The sequence below is a fragment of the Protopterus annectens genome, chromosome 6.part1 (assembly GCF_019279795.1).
Source record: "Protopterus annectens isolate FY-2018-M chromosome 6.part1, PAN1.0, whole genome shotgun sequence".
NCBI classification, from domain to species: Eukaryota; Metazoa; Chordata; order Ceratodontiformes; family Protopteridae; genus Protopterus; species Protopterus annectens.
Genome location: NC_056738.1, coordinates 522,777,852 through 522,797,300, shown reverse-complemented (window position 1 = coordinate 522,797,300; position 19,449 = coordinate 522,777,852). Strand labels below are relative to the sequence as shown.

Genomic DNA, 19,449 nt, shown 5'->3' with positions numbered 1-19,449 from the left:
AAAACATTGAGCAGCCTGCCTGCCCCTGTGGGAGTGGTTACTGACTTGAAACTGTAGTTTTATTGGCCATTTTGGGTCAATTCCAAACTCCTTCATCTTCCTCTCTTAAAACCCTCTTTTGCGCATTTTTATGCATAGCGCAACAGTGGGCAGCGCTGCCAAATTGGGGGTTTAAACTATTCCTGGCTCCACAAAGTCTGCTCTTCACTTTTTCCCTTAGAACTGCTTTATCTCTCAATTTAAACACCATATTCTCATTCTAAGGCCCTTCACTGGTCCAATTAAGTAGTCCTACAAGTTAGCACTATTAAACCATAAGCACTACTTACTCTTATACTCTCTACGATTACCCTGTCCTCTATTGGTCCATCTTAAATTCAGTTTCCCTATATTACTCTAGCATGTCCAAAGGTCAGTCAATGGTTTCCTATCCAGTCCAGCTGATGAATCTGGGAATTTTGAGGCAATGTTACAACTGTCTCATGTACACGGACAACCCTCTCCACCTCCAAACAGGTTCAAATATATGTGAGAGATGCAACTATTTAGCCATACTGGAGGCTGAGCTCTCTCATCTCAAAACTGGTGTAACCAGTCAGGAGGAGAAGGTAACCTCACACAACACAATTCCAGCATCACATAGTCCAACCACATTAGCGAACCAAACACATAAATTCACAAAAACATACTTGGAGGCTCTAAATAAAAATCTACCTAAGCAACAGAGACCTCCAAAGCAGACATCCAAGCAAACGCTACCTCAAAACAAAACACGCACAACACATAGCCCACAAAGTCAGTGTACCAAGCAGCCACAGCCCTTAAGGCTGAATAACACACCTGATACTCTTGTAATAGGTGACTCTATTGTCAGACACACTGACGTCCCGCTTACCAGGCTGAATAAAGAGAAGGTCACGGTGAGCTGCCTGTCGGGTGCTAGGATCAGCCACATAATGCAAGCACTCAGGTCACTCCAAAGCAAATACAAATATGACTCAGTCATTGTACATGCTGGTGTGAATGACCTGAGACGTACCTCCCCGGACTACATGAAAAGAGACATAGAGGAGCTCTCTGATCATGTAGCCCAGGCTGGTATGACCCTGACCTTGAGCAGCATCATACCCTCACCTAGAATGATGCCACAGTATAAAGACAAAATGATCGATTTTAACAATTGGCTAAAATTTTGGTGTCATTCAAAGGGGATCCAGTGTCTGTCAGCCTGGGATGACATGCTCGACAAGCCACGTTGCTTCACTAGGGATGGCTTGCACCTGTCACCACTGGGCTTTCGGATATTGGCAAAGGCTCTTGCCACCCCCATAGTGCCTTTTTTAGGCAAGGCTCAAAAGTTAAACCCACCCCCATAGGCAGCACAAGGAACAAGAAACTAAGGGTAATGCTGCTTAATGCCAGAAGTCTTGACCTCAAGATGCACGCACTCGAAGCTCTCCTCAGTATGGAGTACATTGATATCTGTGCGGTGACAGAAACCTGGTTCAAGGCTCCAGAGAGCACCCCAGCACTACCAGGCTATACCTCATATCATACTTTTCGGCCCCAAAACCCGGACCGAACCACAAAAGGAGGGGGAGTTTCCATATTTATCAAGGATATCCACACCTCCAGGTTAGTGGCATTGCACGAAGTATCAGAGACCATGGGCAAGACTGCTTTTCAGTTTATAGCATCCTACAGACCACCCTCTCAAAGTCAGGAATCCCACTCGGCTTTCCTGAAAACATTGGAGAACATGAAGATCTCTCTGAACACCATTATACTGGGCGACTTCAACTACCCAAACATTGACTGGGAGCACTACTCAAGCCCCAGCACCTTAGCCCAAAGGTTCCTGGAAATTATAAACTCAAATGCTATGGAACAACTAGTCACCACTCCCACAAGAGGGGACAACATACTAGACCTGGTCATTACCAACATGGGGACTCTATGCTCCACACCAGAAGTATATCCCTCATTGGCAAGATCAGACCATAAATTAATTTCACTGGATGTCGACATCCCGACCCCACCCCCAGCCCAGAAAACCACAGTGAAAAACTTCTCAAAAGCGAACTTCTCACTTCTCAAAACCAAAGTGGAATCCTTCAAGGCCCCAGGGCCAGTGGAAACTATGGCCCAAACTGCAGAATCCTATATAAATGCATTCTATGGACATCTCCAGGAATGCATGGATCATGCTATCCCAAACAAAACCAAGACCCAATCATCCAAAGGCAGGCGTCCAGTCTGGTGGACCCCTGCCATAAATAAACTGTACAACAGAAGGAGGAAGCTACTACATGATAGAGCAAAATCCCTAATAGGGAAGGCATCTCTGATCAGTACTAGCAAAAAATTACGATCCCTCATAAAATCCTCCAAGGCCAGCTTCGAGAGAAAAATTTCACAGGACACCAAAGACAATCATAAGGCTTTTTTCAGTTATGTTAGGAACCTGGGTGCAACTCCCAGACTTGTTCTGAGTTGATTCTAAACGACAAAAGATACACTGAACCCACAGACATCGCCAATATCATGGCAGACAGGTTCAGTGCAAACCCCCCCCCCCCCCAAAAAAGAGCAAGTATCTATTCCGGCAGAGGGCTGCCTTCCAAACATCTCTGATGCTCAGGTGAAGGCTGTCCTGTCCAAAGCAAAAAACACTGCTTCCATGGGACCAGATGGCGTCCCAGGTTGCGTCCTACATGAACTCCAAGAGGAGCTAATCCTTCAAATAAAACAGCTATACAATCTCAGCCTCACTACAGGATATGTGCCCACAGAATGGCGTACAGACAGCAACAGTGGTCCCACTCCACAAAGGTGGAGCCTCTTACGGACCCTGGAAACTATCGCCCCATAAGCCTGACTAGCTTAGTCTGCAAGGCTATGGAGAGGATCATCATGGAGCTCATAAACAAAGACACTGGGGACCTACAGACACTAGATCTTACCCAGTCCGGCTTTGTCAAGGGCAGATCCTGCCTTTTGAACCTGGTTGACTTCTTCGAAACAGTCACCAAAGCCATAGATGAAGGGAAGGTAGTCCACACAGCCTATCTGGACCTTGCAAAGGCATTTGACACAATACCCCACTTGGGCATCATAGATAAGCTATCCAGCTTAAATATAAACCCCTATGTCACAAGATGGGTCGCAAACTGGCTCAAAGACAGAACCCACAAAGTGAGAGTTGCTGGAGCCATGTCAGACTCGAAACCGGTCACAAGTGGCGTCCCACAGGGTTCTGTCCTGGGACCACTCTTGTTCGGTATATACCTTTTCGAGGTACAGGCAAACGTGGGAGGACTGTGGCTCACCAAGTTCGCAGACGACTGCAAACTGGGTGCCATAATCGACTCTCCAGTTGACACAAACATCCTTCAAAAAGGTCTCACAGAGACAGATAACTGGTGCCAGCGCCATGGTTTAAAGCTTAATGCCAAAAAATGTATACTCATACCCTTAGGCAAAAACAATGTGCCCACAAATTACCACATAGGCGGAAACCCATTAAGTACAGAGAAATTTATTAGGGACCTGGGGACCCAAGTTGATAGCAATCTCTCCTTTGAAAACCACATTGCCAAAGTGGTTAGAAAGACCTTCTACATAACCCACCTCATCACGAAGGGTTTCACATCTAGATCAAGAGAGGTAATCGTGCCCCTTTATTCATCCCTCATCAGGCCCATCATAGAATACAATGCCCCTTTTGGGATGTACCTTACCCGACACCTGCAGCAATTAGAAAGACCCCAAAAGTATCTCACCAAGAGGATCAAGGGTCTCAAACAGATGCCATATGCTGCTCGGTTAAAAAAACTCCACATCTACTCAGTTGCATACCGCCTACTTCGAGGCGATCTATGCCTGACATACAACGCTATATCAAATCCAGAATTAATGGACATGCTCCACCTCAGTAAATCTAAATCCCTTAGAGCCACACGCTCGAGGGACTTGAACCTCAGCACAGAAATAAATAGAACTTGCTGGAGGGACAGGTTCATAACCCAGAGGCTCCCTTCGCTCTGGAATAGAATTCCAGTTCATGTGAGGCAGAGCACCTCACTGAATCTCTTCAAGAAGAATCTCGATAGGTGGATGGGGGATCATAGGTTTGTCCCAGGGATTACTCTCGTGTCACTATTAGACAGAGGCACAGTAAACTAAACCTTAAAAAGGGCACAGTATACTCAAATCAAGGGGTGGCGTAAGCCATACAGAATCGGGCTAGGCTTATAATTGCCCCAGGGCAGATAGCCTAGTATGAACCTATGAACCTAAGACATATTTCAGAAACTTCGTTTTGTTCCTGCATGTGGCTGTCTGCAAAGTATACATTTTTTAAATTAAATGGTAAACTACATGGTCGCTTTTTAGGCTAATGATTTAATCGGGAGATACTTTTTTTGTTAAAAATAAAGTATATAAGCTCACTTCTTATTCTTGTCCTGACCTAGGGTTACCACCAATTTTTCTTTAGGCTGGGCAGTCTCTTATTTGGGCAGGTCTGTCCTTGTCGGGGAGGGGGATATGAAAATGGCAAGTGTCTTTTTTTTTTTTTTAGTTCCCTTTATTAGTCGACTAAAGCTATTATTTTTGTATTTGAATCTCTTACCAACCAACTGAAATTCTAAAAAGAGTGGGCTTTTATTTTAACAGAAAAGCTATTATTTTTGTATTTGAAACACTTCAAAATGTAACAAGCAACTAAAATTCTTCAAGTGTGTGCTATTATTTTTAGCAAATAAAAAGTCCATTCATTGGCATTGTTTGAATGCCATGTCAATCATGGCTCATTACATATGCAGACCTGGTCGTCAGTCATTCGTGACATGCCCACATCTGCAGAAAACACAAGGTGAGGTCTTCAAGTACAGTATCGCCATCTTGACTTTGAAATAAATACTCTGACAATAAGTAATGAAAGTATTGGTAATAATTCAAACACGTAACATTGTCCAAATAAAATGTCTCCACATATTAACTACTCAGGTAGAACCAGAGGAAAAAAGATGTCATGAGACGGGTAGAGTGAAAGAAAGAGGTAGAGGCTGAAAGATAAAAATCGGCTTGACGAATTTATAACTTCAGTAAATTTTAACTCCCCCCTCACATTTTAGTATTTTAGACAATGGACTTATTCATTCCATCCCAATGAGTTAATTTGACTGATGTTTTAACTGAGCTGAGGTTGTTTACACAAGTTACATTTAAAAATCATATTACAAGTACTAATAACAATCTTTAAAAAAAAAGTAAGTACTTTTAACCCACATCCAACATCTGCTTTTTTAACCTACTGTGAAATGGATATCTGGTTGCTCTTTCAGTCAGAAGAAAATTAATTTATTAAAGTAATAATGAGACATTAGCATGATAGCTGACAAAGACAATGAATTGGTTATTGTGGCCCATGAAAGTTGTGACTAAAATGGAGTATTTATCTCATAAATCATGTTATGTTATAAATTATTAAACAATCAATTAAGACATTATGGATACATAGATTATCAGATGGGTATTACAAGGTTTTATCGCACTTGACAAATACACTATAGGTGTAATGTTCGGTATTCCCAAGATACATAAAAGTGAAATTAATCCTCCATTTCGACCGATTGTTTTTCCATGGAATAGCAAAACAGAATGTGTCAATTTATATTGATATTTTGAATCCTATAGTTCAAAAGTCAGACTTTTTATGTCAAATTCCTGGCTTTTTCTTAATTTATTTCAGTATAAATTGTATGGTAAAGAAAAATATCTGATAACACTGGATAGAGAATCTCTCTACACCAGTATTCTGCATAGTTTGGGTCCAGAATTCGTTAGAACTTAAGTAAATACACATACTTAGATAATCAGCACCATATTTTTATTATATCTCATGTTAAACAACACTTTCTTTTTATTTGATATTAAGATTCATCACCAGCTTCAAGGTGTTACTATGGGTACACGTATAGCATTGTTGGAGATCAGTTTATTAGCTCCAGTAGAATTATCAGTGAAGACAGATTTAAAACTGAAGTCTTATTAAAACATATGCTGATGAGAAATTATGGGAATGGTAAAAATAATAAGTGAAAGTAAATAGACACTAAGTATTCTCTGATTCTGAAAATGGGTTTAATCCAAAATTGAAAAAAAAAATCAGATGGTCTAATTTTAATTTAGCATTCCCAGTTCTAATAAAGTAGGGATGCATATGCGTTAAAAAACATATTTTCTAACTGGAAAACTATACATGGAAATCAAGAGCTACACGGAACAGTTGTTATATAATCCAGAATGGAACAAAATATTTGAGAATTAATCTGCGAACAACAAACCAGACCTTTGGCTTAAAAGGAACATGTAAATGCAACAACTGTATAATGTGCAGAGTTATACACAATTCTAGTACTGTTATATTAAAACGTAGCAGCTGTGAGATTAACGCAAGAAAATACTAGAGTTGCAAAGCCATGTTTACCATCTGTGTTTCCTTTTCTTGACAATTCTACAACTTCGTTCATATATTTATTCATCTGTTTTCCCCCATAAAGTACTTCGCACGTTTTATATTTAAGCCCTGTATGTGTAAGACAGAAATACAATGCTCCACTGTAGTCGACTAAAACTACGACAGTTAAGCTGTGAATATGAGTCATTATAGTGCACATTTAATGTCAAAGGTGATGAAATACTGTCAGAATTCACAACTGAAGATTTCGCATGGACTAATTTGGAACTATACAGTGGTATTTATTAGGTGAACTTTCAACGAATGCATGATTGGTTACTTTAAGACCAGACGTTTTGAAAGTATCACGATAGGGAAGCACAGGAAGGGTTAGACAAAGTTTGGTTCTGATTGGTTGGAAGAATGCGCGTTGTTTTATCAAACTTTTTTTATTATTGCGGTAGCGTCCATTTTGTGGAAGGTTAAGCATTAAGGCATTTTTTTAATTATTTGAGGTAAGTTTTAGTTTTTTTTGTGCATACTTGTACGATCACGAATTTAAGAAAATGATTAGGATATTTAGATTTATCAAATTATTAGTTGTGTGCGTTTTCTCTGTAGCGCCATCTTTGGTGTGGAAAACGTGTTAACTTAGAGGTGGTATGAAGTTGCTTACTTGTATGAATGTTTTGTAATGGGTGTGATACAACGCTGAGATTGTAGGTAGTTGATATATTGGTCAATCAATGTATATTGCTCGCTGGTAGAATTGCATCACAGTTATAAATGCAAACATTTCTTCTGTATCAACTTTTGAGTTTGAGACTAATTGTTATAGCAGACGCTGCTGCGGCGAAGCTTTGTCATTCTTGATTTTTTTCCCCCAGCCTAACCTGTATCGTCTTATTTCAGTGTTGAGCGCATTGTCTGTAAAGCGGTCAGAGTCGCACAGTAAGCAAATGAACGCTGATTATATCCCCTTTATTTTCATTGATGTTACCCCACTCTCGTTGGGATTCATTTCACCTTTTTCAAAATAAAAAATTCTGTAGGGAAATTGTTCACTATTTTCCTTGTGGTTTTACTTGCCTATCTCCTTGTATGGGGTTGGCGTCTTGTAAGCATAACGTTTTCTATCCTGCGTCCCTCGAGTACAAGTTTCGATTGTGTGGTCTGCCTTAAGTGCATGCTGCCATAAAGCGATACAACGATTTTGGCATTAATTTCTGGAAGATGGTATTTTTATATTGCAGCGAAGCAACCTAAATTGTTATTGCAGGGCTACGTAAGTTAGCTAGAAGCTTATTATATTTGTTTTATGTTTCTAGAGCTTCTAATCCAAGCGCTGTAGTGGGCCTTCAAAAAAATGAAGCTTTTTATCGGCAACGTGGACGAACAGGTGACTGAGGATGATCTCCATGGGTTGTTCAGTAAATACGGCACTGTGACTAGTTGCGCAGTAATGAAGCAATATGCCTTTGTACATATGAAAGAAGACGACGCAGCTAGACGAGCTATTGAAGGGCTGAACGGCTTTACTCTTCATGGGCGGACGATCGCAGTTGAATATTCCAAACCTCGTCCTGCTCACACCACCAAGGTTTTCGTTGGAAATATTGGGGCAGGATGTTCTAGTAGGGAACTGCGAGAACGCTTTGAAAAATTTGGAAGAGTTGTTGAATGCGACGTTGTACGAGGTAACGTATATTTTGTGTTACGTAGTAGATGTTAATAATTTACTTTAATGTTCCTCCGGTTATTTTTGAAGCTTACTAACCCAACCTTCGGTTCGCTCTGGAATGGGCGTGGCCTACGTGATTGACAAGGCGCAAACCGAAGTTTCACTGTGCAAATGTACCACGATTGACATGGAATGCAGATTTGCCCGTGACATCCCGCATCATTATTTATTTTACATTTGTTAACCGGGCTAGTCTGACTGGATATATTTCCATTTTCAGCAGAGGCCCGGGGAGAAAAGCTCCACATATGGACATAAGAGATTTATAATGAGTACAAATAACAAGTTACAAATAACAAGTTACAGACTTGTAACACTTCAGCCAATGCATCTTGATTACAAAAAGAAGGCAACTGGAAAAACTAAAATACATTCTGTTAAACATCAATACAACTTCTAAAACTTGATAAATAATAAGAGAGACCAGGGAAAAGAACTAAAACATTGAAACCTAAAACTAGATTACAAAGAAGTACACTACCTAGACTATCTAAATACTATCATCTTTAGCATAATTACATATTGTAGCATGAGAAGAGAGAGTAAAGGGACAGGAGTTAGCAAAAAAAAAAGCAGTAGAAGGTCATAATAGATAATAATGATAAAGATATAAGCTTCCTGGGAATAGGGTCAGAGACACAAGGAATAGGATTTGTGAGGAGAAGGAAGCAAGGTGGTGAAAGGCCAGTTAAGGGGGGGGGGGGCGTAAGAAAAGGGAGAGGAGTGGTAGGTAAGGAATTAACATTTAATCAGGATTTGAACAGGGACACATCCAGTGGCTTTTCAGGTAGATTCTAAGTTTTTGTTTAAACAAAGTAGTAGATGCCATAGAAGTAAGTTCAGTAGGAAGTTGATTCCAGTGTTTACCCAAGGCATTTGAGAAGAGGGAGTCACCAGCTAGGTTATTAGATTTTGTCAAGGAAACTAGCAGTTTGTTTGATGAGCGGAGGGAGTTTAGATTAGAATATGTGGTTAAGAGGTTAGAAAGTGCAGGTGTATTTTGACTTTGGTATAGAGCTCTATGAACAACTGTAAGTTGGGAAAGAAGTAGCATGTTAGACAGTTCAAGCCAGTTAAGTTGCTGCAGATTTAAACAGTGATGTGTTCTAAAAGGCTTACCAGTAACAAATCTGGCCATGTTATTGTAGGTGGTTGATAGTTTGTGAAGATTGTTTTTTTTGAGGTTAGTGTAGATTGGTGAGGCGTAGAGATGAGGTGAGAGTGGGCAAGAGTAGCTTTGGCTGGGGAGGTTAAAAAAGTCCTAATTCGATAGAGAGCCGAGTTTCCTGTTTACATTTTTAATGGTATTATTAATGTGACAGTCAAAGGTAAGGTTGTTGTCTATTGTGACACCTAGCAGTTTGGTAGTGGGGTCAGGTGATATAATGGTTCCATTATTAGATAAGATAGTGAAATCTAGTGCAGGGGATCTATTAGTAGGCTTAAAGAGTAGGAGTTTGGTTTTTTTTACGTTAAGGAGTAGGCAACGTTTTAAGAACCAAGTTTCGACTTTGGAGAATATATCTTGAGTATTAGTTTGGAGTTCAGCAATGGATTTAGCAGAGCAAATTAGTGTGGAGTCGTCAGCGTATTGTATGCATGTAGCCTGGGGAATAGCTGCTTGTAGGTCGTTTATAAAGAGGGAGAAAAGAAGAGGTCCGAGGATAGAGCCTTGGGGGGACCCCAAGTGAGATAGGTAGAAGAGATGATAGTTTCTTATCCCAGAGAACGGCTTGTTTCCTATTAGAGAGATAGGAACTGAACCAGTGGACAGCTTTAGGCTCTAAGGAAAGAGATTTGAGAATTTGTATAAGGAGAGAGTGATTAACCATGTTAAAGGCTTTGGATAGGTCGATAAAGAGAGCTGAAGACAGGATGTTATCATTACGATTCTTGTTAATCAGGTCAGTAAAGGAGAGGAGAGCGGTAGTTGTGCTATGAAAAGGCCTAAAGCCATGTTGACAAGTAGTAAGAATGTTGTTTTTATTAGGTGGTTCATTAACTGCTGGTGAACACATTTTTCCATGATCTTAGCGAGTGGGGACAAGAGAGCTATGGGTCTATAGTTCGAGTAATCATAGGAGTTACCTCCTTTGTGTAAGGGTATGATGTGTGAGATTTTCCAGATGTCAGGTATGGTTTCTTCACTTATAGTTCTATTAATGAGAGTGGATATGGGATAGGCTATTTCGAGGCTGCTTTTGAAGGAATTCAGATGGAAGTTGGTCTGCTGAAGGGAGCATGGTTTGAGTTTATGGATACATTTCTGTATAAAGGAGGTAGAGATGGGTAGAAGCCTAAAGGTTGGTAGTTTGAGGGATACAAGGTCAGGGATGTTAGTGTTGTCACTAGAGATGAGAGGCCAAGGCATTAATAGTGTCAGTAAAGAAAGCGTTGAAAGTATTGGCTATATCAAGGGCAGAATTCTTTTCAGACCCAGATGGGGATGGAGTGGAAGTCTGTCCAGGGTGAAGAAGTCTATTTAGGGTTGACCAGAATTTTTGAGGGTTGTTGTGATTAGCTTGCTGGAGGTTACTAAAATAACTCCTTTTATCAGTGAAGATGGCTTTTTTGGTAGTGTTTCTTAGGTGCCTGAAAGTCTGTTGGTCTATAGGAGATTTGCTAGTTCGCCATTTTTTCCATGCTTTATTTCTAAGTAACATTTTTTGTCTGATGTCATTAGATAGCCAAGGGGCAGGTTTAGATTTAATTCGGATGGAGCGTTTTGGAGCATGGTAATCTAGAATTGTTAGGAATGTGGTGTTAAAGTATTGGACAGCTTCTTCAAGAGGCAGTGTCTTTACTGGGTTCCAGTTACAGGCATTTAGTTCAGTTTTAAATTGAATAGTGTTGAAATGTTTGAGATCGCGTATGGTTCTAAAAATTGGAGTATTGTAAGGGCATTTTCTGTCTTATAATATAAGTTAAATTGTGATCACTAAAGTCATCAGGTAATGTTCCAGACTTATATTTTAGTAGAGGTTTATTCACGAGAATCCAATCAATAATACTTTCTTTGTTATTAGGTTTGTTTATCCTAGTAGGGGTGCTTATTGTCTGTGTAAAGCCATGGAGGTTGATATGAGAGGTTGGGTTATTAGTGTTAAAATGGGTCCAGTCTAGATTAAGGTCTCCTAGTATTATGGTTTCTTGTGGGTGGGTGGAGGTGGACCAACTGAGGATATTTTCTAAGGTAGTAATGTTGTTGCCTGGTGGTAGATAAATACAGATTATATAGATAGATAGATGCATTACATTGTACTCTAGTGTTCAGACCTGCAAAACACGGTTTATTTAAGAAAAAGAAGTCGGCAATGCCTTTTGGCTCTGAAGCTGGTGTTTTCACATTTAATCAGTAATAGTTTGGAACTTTCCTTTGCCAGAAACAGCTCCATACAGCAGAGCAATTGGGTATAATAGTAGTAATGCTAATTATAATAATATAATCTAATATTTAACATTAGAACTGTGATTGCTCAAATAATTGGATCTAATATTTAACATTAGATGTACTATGGCTCAAAATATTAAAATGTGTCTTGGTTTGGTTTCACAGCATAACTTGGTATTTCATTAATGAGAGCAAAATAACCAATGGCTTTTAATTCAGACCCAACAAAAACAGCAGTCTTGCTTGGGTTAATTTGAGTTCAGAAGGTTTATTTCATTAAAGGAAAACGGGATATCCAATCAATTATCTCTACCTGATGTCTCCCTAAAATCCTGTTATGTGATACAGCCTCAAAAAAACATAACCGCAGCTTTAAAAAACAAATTCACTATTCTTTTACTGCTTAGGCTTCATACTTTTCCATACTGTTTGACTTTCAGTTTTAAAACCAAGATGAAAACTGTCTAGTCGTCTCTTAAATAATGATGTCACATCTGCCATAGCTCTTGCTGAAGATCCTGGGAGGTTTCCTCCCCCAAAGTGACGTAAACACTGCCTTATTTGCATGCTGTACAGAATCCCTGTGATCCTCCCACATTGTGATGTCAACACTGCCTTTCCCAGCCCACTGTTAACCTAATAAATGGACTAGGTGCTGTGTGGAACTCCTTTTCTGTGTTAGCAAATCTGGTCGACTCTATTCATGTGAAGCACTTCTTCTTCACCAGCGTTTTGCTACTTCATAAGTAAGGTAAGTCTTATTACTTCTTAATAGTGTATCCTAAATGTAATTTGTCCCTGTTTCTATGCCTCCCTAGCCCTGATATTGTGTCCTCCCAAGTTTTTAATTGCACATTAGTGGAGTTCATCTTTTTCTGTTTGTAAGGGTGCCACGTGCTTCCCTTTCGCAGCTGCATTTTTAGCTTGGCCTACTTATTTTCATTTTGATCCAGGGTTTATATTTCCCCAGTTATGTTTAATGCTTGATGAGTTATGGCGGATACTATTTGCTAACAGAAGGGAATAAGAGAAAGCAAAATAACCATTGCAGACACAAATTACGGTAAAAATAGTAGTCTTGCTTGTGTTGCTTTGAGTTCATGGTGAGACTTCAATGTTTTTTGACTGAATAGCTGTTGGGTGATATTGGGTGTGTTCGCTTGCTCTGTGCTTATTTCACTTTTAAGTTGGAACACAATGTCATCTCTTCTCATGTGTATGATTAGTACACACTGGCTTGCCTAACTAGGTTATTGATATTCAAACAAAAAGCTTGGAAGGTAAGGCTGTGATTTGGTATTGTTCAGTAATATGTCTGCCTTTAAAAAGAGGTACTTTATTAGGTTATTTGGAGGATCACTAACCCACCCTTTGCTTTTTTTTTTTTTTTTTCTGCAACTATGATTTTTTTTCCAGTTTCGGCACACTGAATATTTGTGCGGCCAGTCGCACTAAGTAGGGGGGAGATTTATCGACGTGGCTGTGATGCTGTGTGTCAAACAGAGTTTGGGTGTGGGCTTCAAAATAGTTATTTTCCTAAATATGTTTTCAATTGCATCTTTTTTTCTCTCCATGTCACCTTCAACATTTTCAATTTACCAGAGGAAAAATTTTTTGTGGAGTCTCCTTGAGGTTAAAAAAAAAAAATACTCGTACAAACACTTCAAGCAAGATCCTAAATCTTATAGACTTTGCATATTTGGGAGCCATTATGGTCTGTATTCTTGTCCAAAGAGATTTTTGTGCCAGTGGATTGACCTGATGACCGACCTGCTATGATTTTCCAAATTGTGATCAGATTCCAGTGCAGCCTGTCCTTTGGAAGATTCTGTCTGACACATTCCCTTCTAATGATATTGCTATTTTTTTTTTCAAACTGGTTTAATTTCTCAAAGTATTTTGGGCTTCTAGTACCATGATGGAAATGGACCCCATTCCTAAGTCAGGGCGCAAGTAGAGTTTACAAGATTAATATTGTTTCATTCTTTATCTTAAGCCAAAAGTGCTCTTGTGCACCTACAGTGGTCCTGTACTTCATGTAGGGTTGCATGTACTAGTAGCATATTTAAGTATGATTATAAAAAAAATTTTTTTTTTTAGTCCTGTTCTTGCCTACTATTAGAAAAGTCTGGGTATTTGTCTTCCACATTGCTGTTATTTTCTGCTTGCAGATCTGGTGTTTCATGACTTTGTCCCTCTATATGTAGGGCACTGTAATCACTGGGTGTAAAAATTTCTATGATTAGTGCAACTTTTCTTTTTTTTAATGGTCTTCTGTATGTAGTTTTCTTGCACCTACTTTTCTGAACTGTTAGTAATAGGTGATCCCGATGATATAACCTTCATCATTCTTTACAATGCTTTGTGGTTTGTGTTTCCAGTGCTTCTCAGCTATATTTTGTTATATATTGTACTGTTTGCACAATCCCCTGTGTAACAGTCTTGCTATTATGTTGTGCCTTTCAGTATACTGGCCCACCACTGCTAGTGTATGACAGTTGGCAACAAGATGTGTGACTGTTGCTAACAGTTTCACAGAATCTGCATCTGCTTCTCCCATATTTATGATGGACTTTATAAACCAAGGTTTTCATAGCCCGTTGTCTTTCAGTTTCAGTTCACCTCTTCTTGGACATCTGCTCATGTTTTAAAAGATTCACTGTTTGGATCTGTTGAGGTCAACAGATGTAGATGCAGTCCCATATTTGCAGATCAAAACATGTAATCAGTTTTGAGAAGACCCATACTTCCTTCAGAGCCTCTGGCGGCGCAGTGGTTAACATTGTCACCTCACAGCAAGAGGTTCTTCAGTTTGATGCTCTGCCGGGGTGCCTTCTGTGTGGAGTTTGCATGTTCTCCCTGTGTTCATGTGGGTTTCCTCCAGGTACTCTGGTTTCCTCACACATTCTAAAGACATCCAGCTGGAGGGTTGTTTCCTGGGGCTTCGCTGAAAAGAGGCTCTGTCCCAGTTGGACTTTCCTGGTCAACGAATGTTAAATTATAAAATCTTGGCTACACTGATTTTTATTTCATTTGATAAATGTGAAGCATTTGTCTTGTTTTCATGTCCAAGTAATGAAGTACTTTTTGGGGCCAGTAAATCAAGTTACTCCATAACTGGAAGGTAGAACAGGAAGAGCAAACTGATTTATAACTTGGACTTTATTTCTGGATGTCAAAGCAGTTTTTAATAAATTTAGCCTTTTGTAATATTCCGTCTGGTGTTGTAAATCTTTGTTCTTTCATTACAGCTAGGACCTCGGTTCCGTCCTCTGAACCGATGCGGCCGTTTACCAGCTCGCGCAAGCAAAAAACTCAGCTAAGACCTACTCATAATGCTCCTCTCCTAGTTACACCAGATCTCGTTTGCTGCATGCCTAGTCAGACGTGCTAGCCATCTCTCTTAAAGCTAAGTAGAAAATTAATTTTAAGACAGTTTCTTTTCAAAATTAAATTTTTAGTCAAGTTAGCCTTTTCTTACCGTCTCCTATTCCCTACCCTTTTCCTTGGTAGTTTAATTTTTTACCTTTATTGGTACTGTCCCTCCCTCTCTTCTGCCTTTGACAGGCCTTTCCTTTCTACTAGTGGTATTTTTTTTTTTTTTTTAAATAACATTACTGGTATTTTCTCCCTTATTTTTTCTATGGGATAGGCTTGTTGCTTTACTATGTCAGACAAAGTTAAGTGTGGACATAAGATGCCTAACTCAGATACACATGTTTGTTGTGTCTACTGTTTGGGTGTTGATCTTAGAGCTGACTGTGACATTTGTGCTGGTTTTAGAAATTGAACACTAGCAGAACGTAATAATAAATTATCTTAAAAGGTTTACTCAAGGCACCTTTTTCAGAGGCCTTGACCCTCCAAAGACCAAAAAACATAGTGACAAATGGAGTCACTCAGTTCCTGCATCTCTGTCAGTTATGGAACCAAGTCTGCTCCGTCTTTCCTCAGTGCAGACCTCTTCTGCACCAGGCTTTGTCTTTTCCCTCGGTGCCGTCCATAATATTCACCCCTGTTTTGGCTCTGACCTCGGGGCTTCGATGACTGTACCTGCTTTAGCACCATTCCCAGCCATGGTGCTGACAGTTTCTTCGGCTGGATCGGCTCCAAAACTCGAATACCTGCCAAGGACAAGATACCTTTGGTGCATACTGTCTTGTTTCCAATAGCATTGTTTTTCCCTGTCTGCACCGTCCACCCTTGCTGCATCGGCTCTGATGGAACAGATCGTTGCTGAAGCAGTGGTTGAACCGTCCGTAACTTGATACTTAGCCTGGTGCCAATTTTCTCACTGGCGCAGTCTGTCCATGGTTCTGACTGCTTCCAGTTCTCTGAGCTCCTCACCTGGTGGTGGGCTCCTCACAGCAAGGTGTGACTCCGGTTCCGAGGTTCTCCCTCCCATTTCCGGACTCCCTTCCCTCCTTGGGTTAGCTTGCTTTTCAGGTAGTGGACTCGCAGTCAGCACCAATGACATCAGTATCAGAACCCTCCCCTGGCATGCTCCTCTTCCAAACCTGTCTTTCGGGACCCCGGGCACTGGAGTCACAAGAGTCCTCTTTGAAGGGAACCCCTTCTCCGGGGTCGTCCTCAGAAGATCCCACTGGGGAGCCAACCCGGAAGAAATGGTGGAAGAGGAAGTACCTTGATTCACTGGAGGAATTGATCACCGAAGACACTGATGAGGGGGAAGGGTCCCCACTGTGTCTCATTCAGCGACATTCTCGAAATCCTCAAGCAGCAGGAGACTGGAAGCCCTATAACCCTTCTGAGGAATCTGTGTTTCTGCAGGGCTTCCGTGCCTGGCCATCTACTTCCTGGGTGACCCCACCAACAGATGACCTTGTTTAAACTCGTCGTGCAGCATGCCTGGAAGGCCTTGGACAATGTAGAACCTATCCCTCTGAGGCCAGACAAAACTTATCTGCATCTGAAGACCAGCCCCACTGGTCCTAGCAGTTTAACAGTTGATTCTGTGGTTTGGCGGCAGCTACCAAGAAGGAATTGGCAGAAGATAGTTCACTGTCCATCCTCGAAACAGTCCTCTACCATGGACAGACTAGGAAAACAGACCTATGCTTCAGCGACATTTGCCATTTGGTCATTTAACTATCTGGCACACTTTACTCTACTCCAAAGAAACCGAATTTCCAAAATGTCTTTCTCTTTGGTGGGGTACTGTCTGAGGTGCGTGATGCTGTCGCCTCGCAGCTAGCTACCCTTGAATCCATTTCGAACCCCTTGATGAGTTTATCTCACTCCACCGAGGGGGCAGCTCGAGCTGCCGCATCAGGCGTCATGAGGCATAATGCTTGGATGCAGTTGTGTGACTTTGCAGACCCCCTTTAAATTTTCTTTCGTCGATGCACCTGTCAACGAATCTGCACTTTTTGGACACACAGTACGAGAGACTCTCACGTAGTGAGCGAAGACTGAAAAACCTTGTCTGCTGTGGGCATAGGCCTTTCCAACCCCCAGAGGTGCTACTCCAGGAACCAGAAGGGAGGAAAAATGTGATTCAAGAAATCCCAAGGGCTTTTTTGTGACACTAGTGGTGAACCCCCCCCCCTCCCTGGGGCAGGGGGGGGGGGGCAACTCGTATGGAATATGTCCCTTTTGGGGGTAGAAGGGGTCCGCTTAATCAGGGTGCTATAGATTCTTTCTCCGGCAGATCCTACCAGCGCTCCTGAGCAGTGGCCCGATTGCTTCCATCGTTTTTCTCTGCCTCTACCAACCTGACATCTTATTACTACCGATGTTTGGGTGCAGAGAATAATATCCAGAGGCTACCAAATGCCTTTCGACTTAACTCCCAGACCCGTCAAATGAATCCCCGATGTACCACCCAGTCAGAGGAATTAGCAGCCTTAGAGGTAGAAAAGCCACTAAGGAAGAGAGTCCTCCAACCAGTACCACCTGACCAGACAGGATCTGGGTTTTACTCTGGTCTGTTTTAGTGCCAAAAATGATAGGGGACTAGAAACCAATCCTGGATCTCAGCCTATTGAACAAATTTATCAAACCTCAAAAATTCCATATTGTCACAATAAGTCCATTCTTCCTTTCTAGGGAGGGATAACTGGATGTGCTCTATAGACCTCCAGGACATGTACTACCACATAAAGGTGGATCACTGCTCCCAGACATTTCTCCGCTTCCGGCTGGGTGACAATCGCTACCAATTCAGGGCACTGCCACCCACTCAACCACATGATACACCTTACAAACCATTGCAAAGAAGAAATGATTTCGTGGATGAAGCCACAAACTAATCTTTGGTGTTGACCTTTTTGTCTTCCCTAGGCCATGGTGACCAATTTCCAGGGAAAGCCTATCCAAGGCATCTGGTCCCCCATGGAGGCCAACTTGCACATAAATGTCCTGGAACTGAGGGCAGTTCTCTTGACGTTACAAACGTTCCATGCATCCCTTTCCTCGGGGACCATTGCAATTCAGACAGACGTGTCAGTACTCTGGTATATCAGCAAGCAAGGCGGAACCATGTCTTACCCCCTGTGTTGGGAAGCCATGAGGATTTGGCACTGGTCGATGGTTTCCAATCGCTTTCTTATAGCAACACACATTTCCTAGGAGTTCCAACCTTACTGCGGATAATCTGAGCAGGAACATCCTGATGCCTCACGAGTGGTCCCTCAACCCTGTAATAGCAGATTGGATCTTCCAGCGCTGGGGCAAGCCTTGCTGCAACTTGTTTGCTTCCCCTCTAAACTACAAATGCAGAAGCTATTTTGCCCTGATTTCCCCCCCTCGGTGAACCACTGAGGGACATTCTAACACACAATTTGCCCCTGGAGCTTCTGTATGCCTTTCCCATTTTCCCCTCATCCCAACATTTCTCCAGAAAGCTCGGAAGTTGAGAAGCAAAATGATGCTCATTGCCCCCTACTGGCCATGTCCAGTCTGGTTCCCGTTTCTATGGCCTCATCTGATTCACAGCCAGTGGATCCTGGATCATTCCCAGGACCTGATATCTCATCATCTGGGACAGATTCATCCGAACCTGCACAGTAAAGCTCACAGCTTGGTTCCTCCACTTCCAATCATTGCCAGGCTGCCTGAGATCCCATCTCCTGTTCATGAAATTCTTCTGGCCTCGCACAAACCTTCCAGTAGAAAAGTTTATTTTAGTAACTGGACTATGTTCTCTATTTGGGCCAAAGAACAGAACTTGGAACCTTTCTCTGTGCCTATTCAGTTTTTTTTTTTTACATGCAGAAGCCTCCGCTTCAACGATCACTGTATATTTAGCAGCTGTCGCCAATTTCCATAATGGTCTTGATAATTCTTCAGTTGTCACACCGCCTATGCAAGACCTTTTTGAAGGAAGTATTACATGTCAAGCCTCCCTTAGAACCCTGGGACTTGACTCTGGTGCTTCAGTCTCTCTCAGGTTCTCCCTTCGAACCCTTTGATTCATGTGATTTGAAACTTTTGTCATGGAAAACTGTACTTATGGTAGCACTTACAGCGAGAAGAGTATCTGAGCTGCAGACTTTGAGTGTCAAGATTCCTTACTTGATCTTCCACACGGATAGGGTGTCCCTTCATACTGACCCTTCTTTCTTGCCCAAGGTCATTTTCTGGGTTTTACATTAACCAGTCTTGACCTGCCTGTTTTCTTCCCTCGGCATTCTAATAGAGGGGGGTATGTTTTGCACATCCTTGATGTGCATCGGCAGCTTCATTGTTATTTGGACAGGACAGGACTAAATCTTTCAGGAAAACAGATCAATTGTTTATGGCCTTTGCAGGACCTAGATTGGCTTTGTAGCTTTTCATTCCAGAGCTTCTATGGATGATATATGCGCAGCAGCCACTTGGGCAAAACTTCAT

The 19,449-nt window shown here is 41.4% G+C and overlaps 1 protein-coding gene across 1 annotated transcript in view; it reads left to right on the top strand.

The window, feature by feature from the left end:
- The first annotated feature begins 6,834 nt into the window (after window positions 1–6,834).
- The window catches only part of LOC122805662 (RNA-binding protein 14-like), a 180,605-nt gene continuing 167,990 nt past the window's right edge, over window positions 6,835–19,449 (top strand). Inside the window, exons 1-2 of the mRNA XM_044075974.1 lie at window positions 6,835–6,978; window positions 7,792–8,160. Of these exons, the coding sequence (XP_043931909.1) occupies window positions 7,830–8,160 (331 nt within the window). The 5' untranslated portion in view covers window positions 6,835–6,978; window positions 7,792–7,829. The remainder of the gene's footprint in view (window positions 6,979–7,791; window positions 8,161–19,449) is intronic.